At 42.1% G+C, this 14340-nt stretch overlaps 1 protein-coding gene across 1 annotated transcript in view; it reads left to right on the forward strand.

The window, feature by feature from the left end:
- Window positions 1-395: 395 nt before the first annotated feature.
- Window positions 396-14340, forward strand: part of LOC308293047 (solute carrier family 2, facilitated glucose transporter member 1-like) — a gene marked incomplete at both ends in the record, with an annotated part of 17782 nt that continues 3837 nt past the window's right edge. The window contains 5 exons of the mRNA XM_080735477.1: window positions 396-419; window positions 2945-3046; window positions 3466-3626; window positions 10973-11213; window positions 12522-12684. Coding sequence (XP_080591603.1) covers window positions 396-419; window positions 2945-3046; window positions 3466-3626; window positions 10973-11213; window positions 12522-12684 — 691 coding nt within the window. The remainder of the gene's footprint in view (window positions 420-2944; window positions 3047-3465; window positions 3627-10972; window positions 11214-12521; window positions 12685-14340) is intronic.

A 14340-nucleotide genomic window follows, 5' to 3' on the forward strand; every position in this document is an offset into this window, starting at 1 on the left:
ATTTTGTACACTCTCAGAGTTACAGACCCAGGGTGGGCCCCAGACCTGACGTTGACAAACAGTGGTCTAATTGGTCAGATGTACTGTACAGTATGTACCGGTACCGGTATGTGTCTGTTTTAGAGAGTGACATTGACATTTGACAGCGACATTTGGTTAGAAGTTTGGAAGGTCATATACTTGCTGGATATATTTTTAGAGAAATTAAAAAATTAAAAGCATGATCATCAAGCTAAACGGGTCAATGTCCACCATGGCTGCAGAATCAACAGAGCCATTTATGATTCATACTATTCATATTATGTTGAATCATAGAAGTGGGAAATTGGAAATCTTATAATGAACGTTCCAAAAAAGAAACTCCTGCTGTATATTTGACACTCTCAATATTCCTAATGTGTGAGGCCAGACTCACGCCGGTAAACAAGACACTTCATTTCCCTGACAGGAAATTAATTTATAATATCTCTCCATCTCTTTGGACAGGCCTGATCACTTCTCTTAAAAGCCACATAAATCTCAACAGCTCCCATTACAAAAATGTAAAGGTCTGCTGGCAAAGGAGCTAGAAAATACATTAACAATGAGTGGACGAAAGTATGTGGTCATGTTCTGTATTTCATGCTATGACTGAGTTAATTTAAATAGTACAGACACGTTTTTTTCTCCTTTGCTTTTTCCCTGTGGGGCACCTCCTACTTTTTCTGTGTTGAAATAGGAACTCAGTTTGATTCCTCCTTTTTCTTAGTCCACTTCCTTCTGTGTTTATTCCTATACTAACAACAAAACTACATGTTTAGGGCAGTGGTGATGAGAGATTAATAATTGAGTTAACACACACAACTCTCTCTCACTCTCACACTTGCACACACGCACGAACTGTTGAATAGATCAACCACTATGTGTATGTACATACTAACGCGGAAATCCTTAATTTATGGACTCCAGTCTAAAAGTGCAATTGAAACTCTCAAAAGATCAGCAAACCTTGACTCAGATACGATGTTAAAATGTTAATAGAAAACATGTATTTACAGCTCTGTAATAGTCACACACATATACTGTACATACGTCCTACAACACCTACACCAACGACACACACAAGACAGACTGCCTCATTTGATATCCTCTACCAAGCTGTGTGAATCATAAAACAAAGGCCCACTCTTCTGCTGGCAGCTGTTGGACCTTCAACTCCCTACATTCTAACATTATCTACAAACTTATCTGTTCAAACTCAATCTAACAACACAAAGTGTTACACTGCTACATAATAATATAAATTTGCTTCATCAACAGACAATTATGAATGAAATAACCATTGATTCACACACACACACACACACACACACACACACACACACACACACACACACACACACACACACACACACACACACACACACACACACACACACACACACACACACACACACTAGCGGTGGCCCAAGGGCAGCAGATCACCTGAGGATCCGTGCAGGCCTCCCAGTGTCTCATATAACCTCCAACAATACATTGTGTCCCGTCAGCATGACGTCTCTCTCTGTGCTCACTGTCACAATGTGTCACACACAGAACTGCCAGCTTCAGCACAGTGGACTGATGCTGGGAATTGTAGGCATTACATTTTTATACTGGGTTCCACAGACAAATACGGTATCGTGAAAATAGTCAAACTACAAGCTTTTAGATCGGCTATTATCACAATGTTTACCTCTTTCATGTAATATTTGACAATGTGGCCAATTTGGTCTTAAAAGTAATTATATTGTAACTTTAGAAATGGACAGATACCCTAAATAGGCTACTGTAAACGTAAGGCCTACTGTATGTTGGTTTGTTTACTGTTGAGTAAGAAAACATTGTTGCACATTATAAGCTAATCATCTGGGGACCCAGAAAAAAAAAGATTTAGTTGGGAACAACTGTTTTAGACCATGGGGCCTGTGCTTGAAAATCTGGAAAGTGTTCACAGGCCACCCATCTGACCACTTAACTGGCTGCCGTGTCAAGTTACTGCTGTCCACCCAGGAGCAGTGAAATGAAGATTTATCCTAAGTAAATGGGATCTGGATCTTAATGGCTAAGCACTGCATGTGTTCTGTGTGTGTCCTGTGACATCACTGTGACTCCTCCTCTTAAACTCCCTGTTGTGTTTGTGCTGAGCTGTATCGATTCTGGCCGCCCTGCATTCTAGGTCAAAGTCAGACAAACAAGGCACATGATGGGTGCCTGGCTTAGTTGACTGGACAGGTGTAGGTTTACAATGTTGTATGTATGTATCTGACCAAAACACTGAAGCTGTAACACAAATGATCACAAAACTAAATATCCAAAACAATATTTTAGAAAAGGTAGCCTACAACAAACATTTACAGTAATTGTCCGTTCACAAGCTGCTTTAGAAAGGGATAGAGAGATAGTGTTGTGGTAATGAGGGAGCTAGCTAGCGATCATTCTTTATTTATTTATTTCTACTCTTTCTTTTACTCATTTGCATACCGGTACTTGCATGTCACACAAACAAAACAAAATCTTTGTCAAACATGGTATGTCAAGAAGACCACACGCCGTTTGATACCAGACAGAAAGAGACGTTTTTACATAAAGGAGAACGAGTCAATGTTGAAGTGATTATGTGTGTGTGTGTGTGTGTGTGTGCGTGCGTCTGTCTGTCTGTCTGTCTGTCTGTCTGGCTGTCTGGCTGTCTGGCTGTCTGGCTGTCTGGCTGTCTTTCCGTCTGCCTGAAGTCATGGTTTGTCTGTTTGCAGGGTGTAATGGCAAAAGGTGCAGTAATAAGCTTTGATAAAATATTAATGTTGTGTGTCTGCTTTTCTCTTTTCTTTCTCTGTCTCTTGCTCTTATTCTCTCTCTCCTGACCCCCTCTTCCATCCATCCATCCATCCTTCCTTCCTCTCCTCTCCTCTCTTGTCTCAACCTCCAGAATAGTAAGATAACAGGCTACCTGATCTTCTCCTTGCTGACTGCAGTCATCGGTTCGCTGCAGTTTGGATACAACACCGGGGTCATCAATGCTCCTGAACAGGTTAGACAACACTTTCACTTTTTCTCCACAATTACATTTCAGCTAAACCATCTTTGTTCGTTATTTTGTAACCTTTGGTTACAAAATAGACATGGTTGAGCAAAGTCCCTCATGGGTCTATACTTCTGCTATCGTGGGGACCCTCCTTTTTTTAATGCTATGTTGATGAATTGAATGGGCCTGCATAGGACCACAATGGAAACAAGTCCCCAGGACGTGTTTCCTTTTGTGTTTTCCTTTTAGTCTTAATGTCTGACTGTACCTGTTCATTCCATTCCATTCCATTGCATTCCTTCCTTCCTCCCTCACTACCTCATTCCATCCCCACATCTTCTCTTTACCCCCCCTTCCCCTCCCCCACGCACCCCATCTTCCCATCCATCCTTTCCGTCCATTCCCTCTGGCGTCACCGCCTCCAGAGACTGCGTGCCTTCTTCAACGCCACGTGGATGGAGCGCTACGGCGAACCCATCAGCCCGGGCGTCCAGACCATCGTCTGGAGCTTCTCCGTGGCCATCTTCAGCGTGGGCGGCATGGTGGGCTCCTTCAGCGTGGGCGTCATGGCCAACCGCTTTGGACGGTAAGGCAGAGGCAACTTTGTAGAGTATAAAAAGTCTTATTTATTCTGCAATTGAGCCGCGGACCACCATTTGAAACAGAAACTCGGTTTGGCTCCTCCCCTTTCTTAGTCCACTTCCTCCCGGGTGCTTCTGTCTTTACTCCTGCTAACATTAACATTACATGTTTAGGGCGGTGGTGCTCTTGAGAGATTAGTCCGGATTAGTGGTTCCCAAATGTTTTAGCTCGAGACCCCAAAGCGATATTTGAATTTGATGTCTTCCCGGGAACCGATCTACAAGCTCATAACGTGTCGCGATCCGACCCAGCGTTTGGGAAACAGTGACCTATAGTTGTTAAAGAGCATACCAGCTGTTCTGGCATGTTGGCTATGCCTCAGGGCAGGGGTGGGCAACTTTGATGATGGCGAGGGCCACTATATTTCCACCTTCACTCCAGAGGGCCACATTGCATATTGCTACGTCCTACTTTGTCATTCTAGTATCTCATACAAAAGAAGCAAAAAATAGCAGATCTACAAGCTCAAAACGCATCGCGCTGCGATGCGTTTTGAGCTTGTAGATCGGCTATTTTTGCTTCTTTTGAATTGGAATCCTGAATTATTTGTTGTTATTTTTTAATTGGAATCCTCAAATGTAACATTTTGATTTAATTTCAAACGCATTTAGTTATATTCTCATGTTAACTTTATGAACCTAAATACAAATACATTAGACATAAAAAAAAAAGAAAAAGAAAAGAGAAAAAACATTTTAATACTACTATACTAGTCATTAAGCTACTAATTTAGACTTACGGAATTAAAGTAGGTCATTTTTAGAATTGTAACAGCTGTAATCAATAATATATCAGTAGTCTGGTATTAACCTGCGAGCAGCATTAAGTGAAGGTGGGGGCCGCATGTGGCCCCCGGGCCGCCAGTTGCCCATGTATGCCTCAGGGTGATCATGGTAAACAGGGTAAATAAAGTAAGCACATCCAAAATGTAAAAGCCAGGTGCTGGGCATGCAGAGACAAATACTAAGAACAACAAAGTCTGTATTGGTACAGTTAAGGTATTGTTACCTCCAAGGGTGATGATGTTTACAGCCGAAGGCTCTTCCTCAGACTGAGGAAACAGCCTTTGGCTCTTCACTGGTAATATAATACCCTTGGAGCATGGATCCAGTGTGCGCGCAGACTTTGTTGGTCTTATTTAGTCATGGTGACATGAAGACATGTATTGATTGGAGATATGATCGATTACAGGCTGTATAGTGTGCTTAGTAAGAAGTGTTGTGTCTTATCCTGTTGTGGTGAACTGTGAACAGACTGACAGGTAGAGGTTTGTAGGGGTGTAACAATACATTTCAATAGCGATTCGATACATATCACGATACATGGTTGACGATACGATACATGGACGATATTGGTTCATTCATGGCATGGAAAGGAAAAGTAATGAAACCCCTCCTTTTAATTTTGTCTTCTTAAAAATGCTAAATACAATGCACAAGTAGGTAGTATCGATACAATCGATTCTTTGCACTGCCGATTCGATACGATACAAAATCAAACGATGCTTTTCGATTTTAGCTGTTTTTATTTCTATAAAAGTTAAAAACGATATTGCGATGCAGTTACTATATCGTTACACCCCTAGAGGTTTGTCTGTCATCTTTCTAGCCTGGGATCAATATCATTCTGGAGCGGAAATAACTTAGCGTCATCATGTGGCCTGAACCAAGCACGCTGTGCACGTTCCAAAATGATTCCCCTAGTTTAAAAAGTGTTTAGTTTGGTATAAGCGTTTTGTTTCTTTTGTTATAATAGTTGTTTGGTATATCCGCCTTTTATTCAAATTCGCAGTGCGACTAGCAAGACTAAACTTAATTGATTCACGTTATGTGGCGAACAAAGACCATGCGACACCTACCAGAACCCGCCACCGGAACCCAATTGTAATTTTTTTCCTAAACCGGATCACACAGCTCAGTTTTAGAATGAATAGCCGGCTTTCCTCTGCGGGGGAAAGCCTGATGACGAGAGATTAGTTAGGGTGACCACACAGACATAGAAAGGTAGACGCCTCTTCCGGCTGGGGGGTGCTGGTCCAAGACTCCTGGCAAGCCTCCCAATAACTCTACGCAAGCCTCCAGAATTCTGAGGCGGGGCTCTTGGGAATTCTGAAGGACGCTTCCTTGTGCGTCACAGAATGGGAAGCTCGGTAGTCCAATCAGATGCAGGACTGGCAGGACTCCCTCTTTCCCATTGGAGGGGGCAGAGTGCCTTCCGCAGTTCCACAGTTATGCACTTCCGCCAGAGGTGTTTGACCAGTCGCGCTAATGAACTGCAGCGGCGGAGGAGGTATCTAGCTTTTTATATCTGTGGGGTGACCATACGTCCTCTTTTGCCTGGACATGTCCTCTTTTAGGGGGCTGTCCGGCCTGTCCGGGGGGGTTTTATAAATTCCTTCAAATGTCCGGGGTTTCGCGCATATCACAGTTAAAGCACGGGCATTTACAATGCACGTTCAATGGTTCGTTTGGAAACACACTGTGAGAGGCGGGTTTCCACCCCTAACCCCGGAACGTGTATTATTCATACTACTCTCTGCCTGCGCTGCGATCCCTCCCTCAGCCTGTCTCGCTTTCAGATCAGAGGCAGAGTAGAGAGCAGAGCTCTGCAGCAGCTCGCGCTGCGCGGAGCAAAAAGGAACGAACTGCAAACGCAATTAATGCTGTTTCACTGATGAAATGCACAAAAAGCGCCAGTGACCAGCCAAGCAGAGCGTTCTGTCAGCAAAACTGGTACTCTTCTGTGTCTATTTAGGCATTTACAAATAAAAGTTCTTCTTCTGCTTCAAGCCCATATCAACACTGCAAAGTAGCCTACAAGAAAGTCTGTGCGAGGTGAGAGCTCTTCTGCTAACTAAATTGACAGAATCTTTTGTACAACGTCAACCTTGTAAAGCAGAAGATACGGTGGTTTGAATAATGGGCCACCTCTCTTTTATTTAGTTACAAAGCTGAACGTTCATACAGGAGTCAAAACTTAAGGCATACTTTATCAGTGGATCTCTCTAGCCTATTAATAGATGTGTATAGGGTCCAATTGGAACCCCCTCAAAAATGAATACATAACTAATAATAACATAATGGACGACTACCGGCTCCGCCCCCTCCAAAAGCTGCCTCCGCCACTATCACAGCGCACCGCTATTGGCTTCATTCACTTCAATGGGAAATACGGCGGATTGTACACACATTTTACACATTAAATATTAATTCCGTTTTGGACCCAGAGCTTCGAAATCTCTTCCAATCCATCAACAAGGCCTGGATCTGCATTGGAAAAAATATTTAGACCTTTACACTTTTAAAACAATACGACATAGGAATATATAAGGTCGCAGCAGAGGCATAAGGAACATGTCCATGTTTGCTGGACCACAGAAAGCCGTTTCAAACCAATTTAAATATGAATGGACTGTATTGGCCTAAACGACAATAACCCATGACTACAAACACCTTATTTGTTATGTTAAATAGCAACTGATATGTAATGTACGTCTGTGAATGTCTGAATGAACAGGGGTAGCGACGCGAAGTGTTGTATTTCAACTCTGCTTTCGACTGCAGGCGTGGCACTGAGTGCCACGCTGCGAGCTTGTAGATTTGCTATTTTTGAAATCCCACGATGAAGAACATTCATGTGGGCCCACAGCGAATCCTTGTACCCAGGGCCCAGAATTTGATGCGACACCCTCTCCCTCTGCGGCTCGGCAGCTAAACTTGTCAGGAATCGCGAACATTTCACGCCAGAGATATCAAATGTTATAGATAAGATTTATAAGCAATCGGCATGATAAGAAACATGTAGCCTACATTTGAAGCAGTTTATTCTGGTTGGTTGTTTGTGTAATGGAGAGTAATAGCCTCTAAACTAATCAGTGAAAAGTGAAAACGGCTCTGTATAGGTCCAGCAGACAGGCGATTTCCTCATTCTGCTGTTATATATTCCTTTGTCGTATTGTTTTAAAAGTTTAAAGGTCTACATATTTTTCCAATGCATATCCAGGCCTTTGTTGACGGATTGGACGAGATTTCGAAGCTCTGGGTCCAAAACGGAATTAATATTTAATGTGTAAAATCCGCTGTATATCCATTCAAGTGAATGGTGCGGCTGTGATTCTCGTCGGAGGTCTCGGCGGAGAGGTGGGGGCGGAGCTCCCGGTAGTCATGTATTGAGCTGTAAACTAGTAATATAAATTATTTTGGTGGGGGAAAAAAATAATAATAATATATATATATATATATATATATATATATATATATATATATATATATATATATATATATATGCTGGGTAGAGTGTCCTCTTTTTGGATTTTCAGAATATGGTCACCCTAGATTAGTCAGCTTTCTAGTCCTTCCAGTTCCCCCTCTCAGCAACCGGTCCAAATCATAATGGTTGGCTAAGCTACTTCAGTTCATTGATGTGGCTGGGGTTTCATTCCTTCATTTGGATCATTTGCCTGGACACTGACCACCACTTTATTTCATTGTGAGCATAGAGATATGATAGAACTCTAATGCCATCTTTGGCTGTGACACATTTCTTTTGAAGAAACGGTTGTTGAACTAGCGCAAGACAAGACTGCAGGATATCCTCACATGATAAATCAAACAGACTCTAAGGACTACAAAATGGGCGCAAATTCCTGGCAGGATAGTTCCTCCCATTGTGTATCACTAACAACAACTAATTAATTAGCTTGGTTTTAAAATAAACAGTGCATTCCTAGGTAGAAAGGAAGGCACCGCCGGGGCAACTCTTTTTATTGAGGTGCAAAGTACACTGAAATGAGACATTCCGATCAGTGTTGTACCCGAACACGTTCAATGAACGATCGTTCATGAACACGTTCATATTTTGGGCGAACATGAATTGAACGTTCTTCGTTTCCACTTGATGAACGCTATTGTCGAATGCGTTCATTCTGACGTCCATGAACCTCGCATCTTTCTTTTCATTCACATGCCCCAATATCACCCAGCTGCAGCCTCGCAAACCTCGCAAAAGTTGATATGTGAGTGCCGCGGTGCTGTCTGCCTGGGTGCTGTCTGCCTGGGTGCTTCTCTTCACATCAAGTGTGTCAGTGTGTGAGTCTCCGCCTTGTTACGTCTCGCAAGTAAAGCCTGTCTATACTTCATCGTATGACGTGTGTTGCATGTCGAAAATAGCTGATCTGCAAGCTCACAACGCGTCGCATCCACAAGACAACGTGAGCTTGTAGATCAGCTATTTTAACCAATGCGGAAACATGCAGATGTGCGTGTTGTTTCATATACTGTAGCATTTTCTCTCTCTCTCTCTCTCTTTCTCTCTCTCTCTCTCTCTCTCTCTCTCTCTCTCTCTCTCTCTCTGTCTCTGTCTCTCTCTCTCTCTCTCTCTCTCTCTCTCTCTCACACGCACGCACGCACGCACGCACGCACGTTGTGATTGATGGTCCATTTACCCACCGCCAATTATCATTAGGAAAGCGATATTGAACAAATGACTTAATAATTACATTACTCGAAATACTGTACATGATTTATATACCACAACACGTGCAATAGAGGATTTAAAATGGTAGTAATGACACATCAGTTCATGTCTACAGTAGAATGTTAGGCTACATCTTTAGATCAACTTAGCTCTCTTTGTCTGTTAAAATCAAAGGAAATCGTTTAAAAAGAGGGTAGACTCACTATAGACTAAGACTATACTCAGTGTTCATGAAAAAGAAGAATATAGGCGTTTCGATGGATGTTGAGGTGGGGCACTTTGACCACCTGGGTCAAATTTGGACAGATATCCAAACAGAAGGATTGCTCTGGTTCGCAAGTATTGATCAGACATTTTTACTGCCTTTGCTAAATGGATTGATATGGCCTTTTAAAGTGTCTGAGGTGCTCTTGTGTTATGAGTTTAGGTTGAGGTGATCTGTCAAAAAGCTATTAACCTTAATGGAAGCAGTATTCTCTTTACACCTTCCGTTTAACATTGCCTTGGCTGTTCCTTCATGCTACATTTTATTTTTAAATGATTATTATTTTTCTGGAGTAGTGGTTCCCAGCCTTTTCTGGATCAGGGCCCACTTTTCTATATTATTCTGACAAATGGAGACTTGAATTCATGGATATTCTTTTGTTTTTGTCGCATTCCTAAGTCGATAATTTGATGACCAGCTTTGGTTCCATATGGAGACACAAATAACTGGCTTTGTTCCCTATGGAGACACAAAGAGTCTCCTTACATGATTGGCTTAGGAATGCGTTAAACAGTCATTTTGAGGGTGAACTATCCCTTTAAGGGTTAGCAGGCGAATGGCTGCCATGTTAAAGGAGTAGTTCACCCCCAAAATTACTTTTTTTCTATTGATTAGTCATGCCATGGAGAGTAGAGTTCAATAATATTTTTAGGTTTTTGTCACATTCCTAAGACAAAAATGTGATAACAATAAATTTACCCCCATTAATTTCGGATGGTGACCCGTTTCGAAACGGGTCACCATCCGGAATCAATGGGGGTAAATTTACTCAAATCAAATTTTTGTCTTAGGAATGTGACAAAAACCAAAAAATATTATTGAACTCTACTCTCCATGGCATGAGTAATCAATAGAAAAAAAGTCATTTTGGGGGTGAACTATTCCTTTAAGTGGTCAGATGGCTGTGTGCGTTTCTTCAGATCATGTTTATTTTAATGATCAATCGATTGAATGTGTTCTGGCTTGGATCAATGGAAGTAATGTAGTATTTAAGTTCCTGTTGATCTGTATCCATCCATCCATCTTCAACCGCTTATCCGGAATCGGGTCGTGGGGTTAACGGTTCCAACAGAGTGTTCCCTCTCCTGAGCAGCCTTACCCACTTCCCCCTTGGTTTATCCCCAGGCGTTCCCAGGTCAGTGTGACCAGATTGAGAGTACTTTCTCCATCTGGTTTTTAGTCTGCCACAGGGTCTCCTTCCAGTGGGATGTGCAGAGGACCTTCCGTACTATCACAATGAAAAGTATTTTTTCTCATGGTTTTAAAGAACTACCACGCTGTTTTTTTACATTATTTTCTATTATGTTTTATTAAAATCTTACTGTTTTGCCTGTTTTTTTTTTGGGGGGGGGGGGGGGGGGGCAATATCCTTCCAGCCCAACAGGTTGGGAATCGCTGTTCTGCAAACTGAACAAGTTTTACATTCTTGATGCATTTGAAAGTCACCCGGTCGAGTTTGGACCAATTGCACCAAAACAAATCAAACCCGCCGTTTCTGAACCAACCAGTCAAACAGTCCGTTTATAATCACCTTTCCTTCTCTGCGCCAGACGCCGGTCTATGTTCCTGGTCAACATCCTGGCTGTGATCGGTGGTCTGCTGATGGGTTTCTCCACCCTCTGCTCCTCCTATGAGATGGTCATCGCTGGCCGTCTGGTCATCGGCCTGTTCTGCGGCCTGTTCACGGGCCTGACTCCCATGTACGTGGGCGAGGTGTCCCCGACCCCCCTGAGAGGAGCCTTTGGCACTCTGCACCAGCTGGGCGTGGTGCTGGGCATCCTGATCGCACAGGTCAGTATGAGGATTGGAATTATTAGCTGAGACGTTGCTGTTATTCTGTTAGGATAATGATGCTGTGTGTTTGCGTACAGTATATTGAATCTCTAACTTAAAGGAGCTATAGTCAACTTTTTCATTGTAGGTGTACATCCTAGTCTACAGACTAGGATGTAAACAAAGTACGGGCCCTGTAAATGTAAACAAAGGGCCAAAATGATTATTTTATCATTATTTTACGCTTTTTGTGGTCATTTTTTAATTGAAACACATATATGAAGCTTATTTTTTTATAAAATATTTTCGAAACATTATTTTTATTTTAGCATCCGTTTTTCAAGAAAAAGTTGACTATAGCTCCTTTAATGTCTAATTTACGGTTCAATTTGTGGTTAAAGATCAAGGCCAGTGATGACGAGTCACAGGACACAATTATGCACACCTCTCAACACATTGTAGACAAATTATCAGCTTGGCAGAGAGCAAAAGAGATGGTGGACAGTGATATGATTCATGAGATAGGATAGATATGATGCTGTAACTGTTACAATTGTTCAATACACGGTGGTACACGTTTCATGTTGAGCAATATTTTAACTGTGTACATTAGAGATAGTCAACTAGACAGAACAAAAATCACTAGAGTTAGTTAGCAGCACAACTAGGGACATTACTAGAACCATTCAAGTTATTGTTTTTAGATAATCGGTTTAAATGGATTAGTTTGATTAACCATTTAGGTCTAGAATTATTGAATGCTTTAACCAGGGAAAAATAGCAGATCTACAAGCTCACAGCTGCGAGCTTGTAGATCTGCTATTTTTGAAAAAAGTCGTGAAAATGTGTGCAAATCTTGGAATATAATGTATTTTCAAAGCGAACGTTTGTAACTCAAATTTTGCTTGTGGGTGGTCCCTGGAACTAAATATTTTGAGATGCGGGTCCGTGGCCAAATACATATCATTTTGGGGGTCCTTCACACAAGTTTGAGAACCACTGACATAGCAGTCTCTCAAGAACAGACTAACTGAGCTCCAGTTAAGTGAAAAGGACCTTTTCTTTGACGATGGCTAGCCAGATTGCTGACACAGAAACATAGGTTTTTCAAAAAAATCTTAGAAGGATTCAAAAGACATCGGGTCAAAATTCTAATTTTCAAGATTTTTCAAAAATAGCAGATCTACAAGCTCGCAGCGCAGCACTCGGTGCCGCGCTGTTAGCTTGTGTATCTGCTATTTTTCAATAGTTAAAGCATAAAATAATGATACACAATAATGTGTGCCCGTTCTAAATGGGTTTTTAACTGCTACCCCACCATTTCAGGTGTTTGGTCTGGAGGCCCTCCTGGGCTCTGACAAGCTGTGGCCCCTGCTGCTGTCCCTGACGGTGGCCCCTGCCGTGGTGCAGTGCATCCTGCTGCCCTTCTGCCCCGAGAGCCCTCGCTTCCTGCTCATCAACCTCAACCAGGAGGAAGCAGCACGCAAAGGTATTTACCTGATCTACAATATGATCGTCCTACAGTAGGGGCGGCATAGCTCAGGGGTAGAGAAACCGTTATTAGAGCACGAAGGGTTCCGGAAGGGTTCCCAGTTCGAATCCGGGCTCCCCCTGAGTTAATGTCAAAGAGTCCTTGGGCAAGACTCTGAACCCCTAATTGCTCCCGGTGAGTAGGTTGGTGCCTTGCATGGTTTCCTCCGCCACCGGATAAAAGCGCTATATAAATTCACCATTTACCATTTACAGTACAGTAGTACAGTACATACAATGAATAGTAAAAGTAGCCGACTGCACTGTGCCACGTTGTAGATCTGCTATTTCCACTGCTTTTGAAAATGTTCGGGAATGTTTGGAAATGTTTGGCTCTAATGACTTGCCCCAAACATACTGTAATAATATAATAATATGAATTCTAACCGTAACAATAATTTGAACATAATAATATTAACTAACATAATATAATATTAATTACAGCTTCTTTGACTACAGGCATGCTACTATAAGAACTACTGCTACTTTTGTTGTTGCTATTCCTTATAATTATTACAATGCTACTGTGACTACCACTTCTACTCTTTAAAGGAGCTATAGTCAACTTTTTCTTGAAAAACAGATGCTAAAATAAAAATAATGTTTCAAAAATATTTTATTAAAAAATAAGCTTCATATATGTGTTTCTATTCAAAAATGACCACAAAAAGCGTAAAATAATGATAAAATAATCATTTCGGCCATTGTCAGACCGACACTTTGTTTACATTCTAGTCTATAGACTAGGATGTAAACAAAGTGTCGGCCCTACAATGAAAAAGTTGACTATAGCTCCTTTAATATCTTTTGTTGTCCAACTGTTTAAAGACTAGTGTAGTAGCTGATAGGTATCCTCCAAAAACCCATGCGTACACTCACTGTGAAAAGATTTAATTAGCATTGTTCTGTACAGTGTTGTTGGTCCTAAATTAGCCTTGAATAGAGAATCTGCTGTGTCAGGCAACAATAGTATTACCCTTCATCTGCCCGCAGCATACTTTAATACAATCAGAGAGAGAGAGACAGAGACAGAGACAGAGAGAGAATTGTAAGTGACAAAGGGCAGGCCGCAGGACAAAGGTTTGGAGACAGGGGGCAGAAGTGAAATGAGAAGGGAACAGCATAGTGATTACAGATGAGAGGGATTGGAAAAGCAAGAGAAGGTGAAAGACAGATGGAGATGACGAATCTGCCACTGCAAAGAAAAACTGCCCTTGCAGTGATATTGTCTGGCTATACAGTATGCAAGGCTAAGATAGAGAGACAGAAAGCGAAGAGGACAGAGACTGAGAGAGCAACAGAGACATGCTGCTTGTTCAGCCACGATTTTTGCATAAGGTTGGCACCAGTCCACGCCAAGGCCAACAAAGAGCAGTGGCTGTCCTTCACACCTCCTCACCTTGCAGACTGCACAAATAAACAAACACACTCCAGAGTACATCAAGCACATTCACGCATGTGGTTCCTCCTTTGCCCATGATCAAACATTCCAATAAAAAAGGAGCGGGGGGAAATGACACTCCTCGCTCTAGGGGGCTGTTGTCACTCTCGCTATTTGCAGGCGGTCCTCGCTCCGAGTTCTCTCCTACCTTTTTATAAACGCGACGTTACAAAC

Source organism: Nannobrachium achirus (assembly GCF_963921795.1).
Source record: "Nannobrachium achirus genome assembly, chromosome: 10".
Lineage (NCBI taxonomy): Eukaryota > Metazoa > Chordata > Actinopteri > Myctophiformes > Myctophidae > Nannobrachium > Nannobrachium achirus.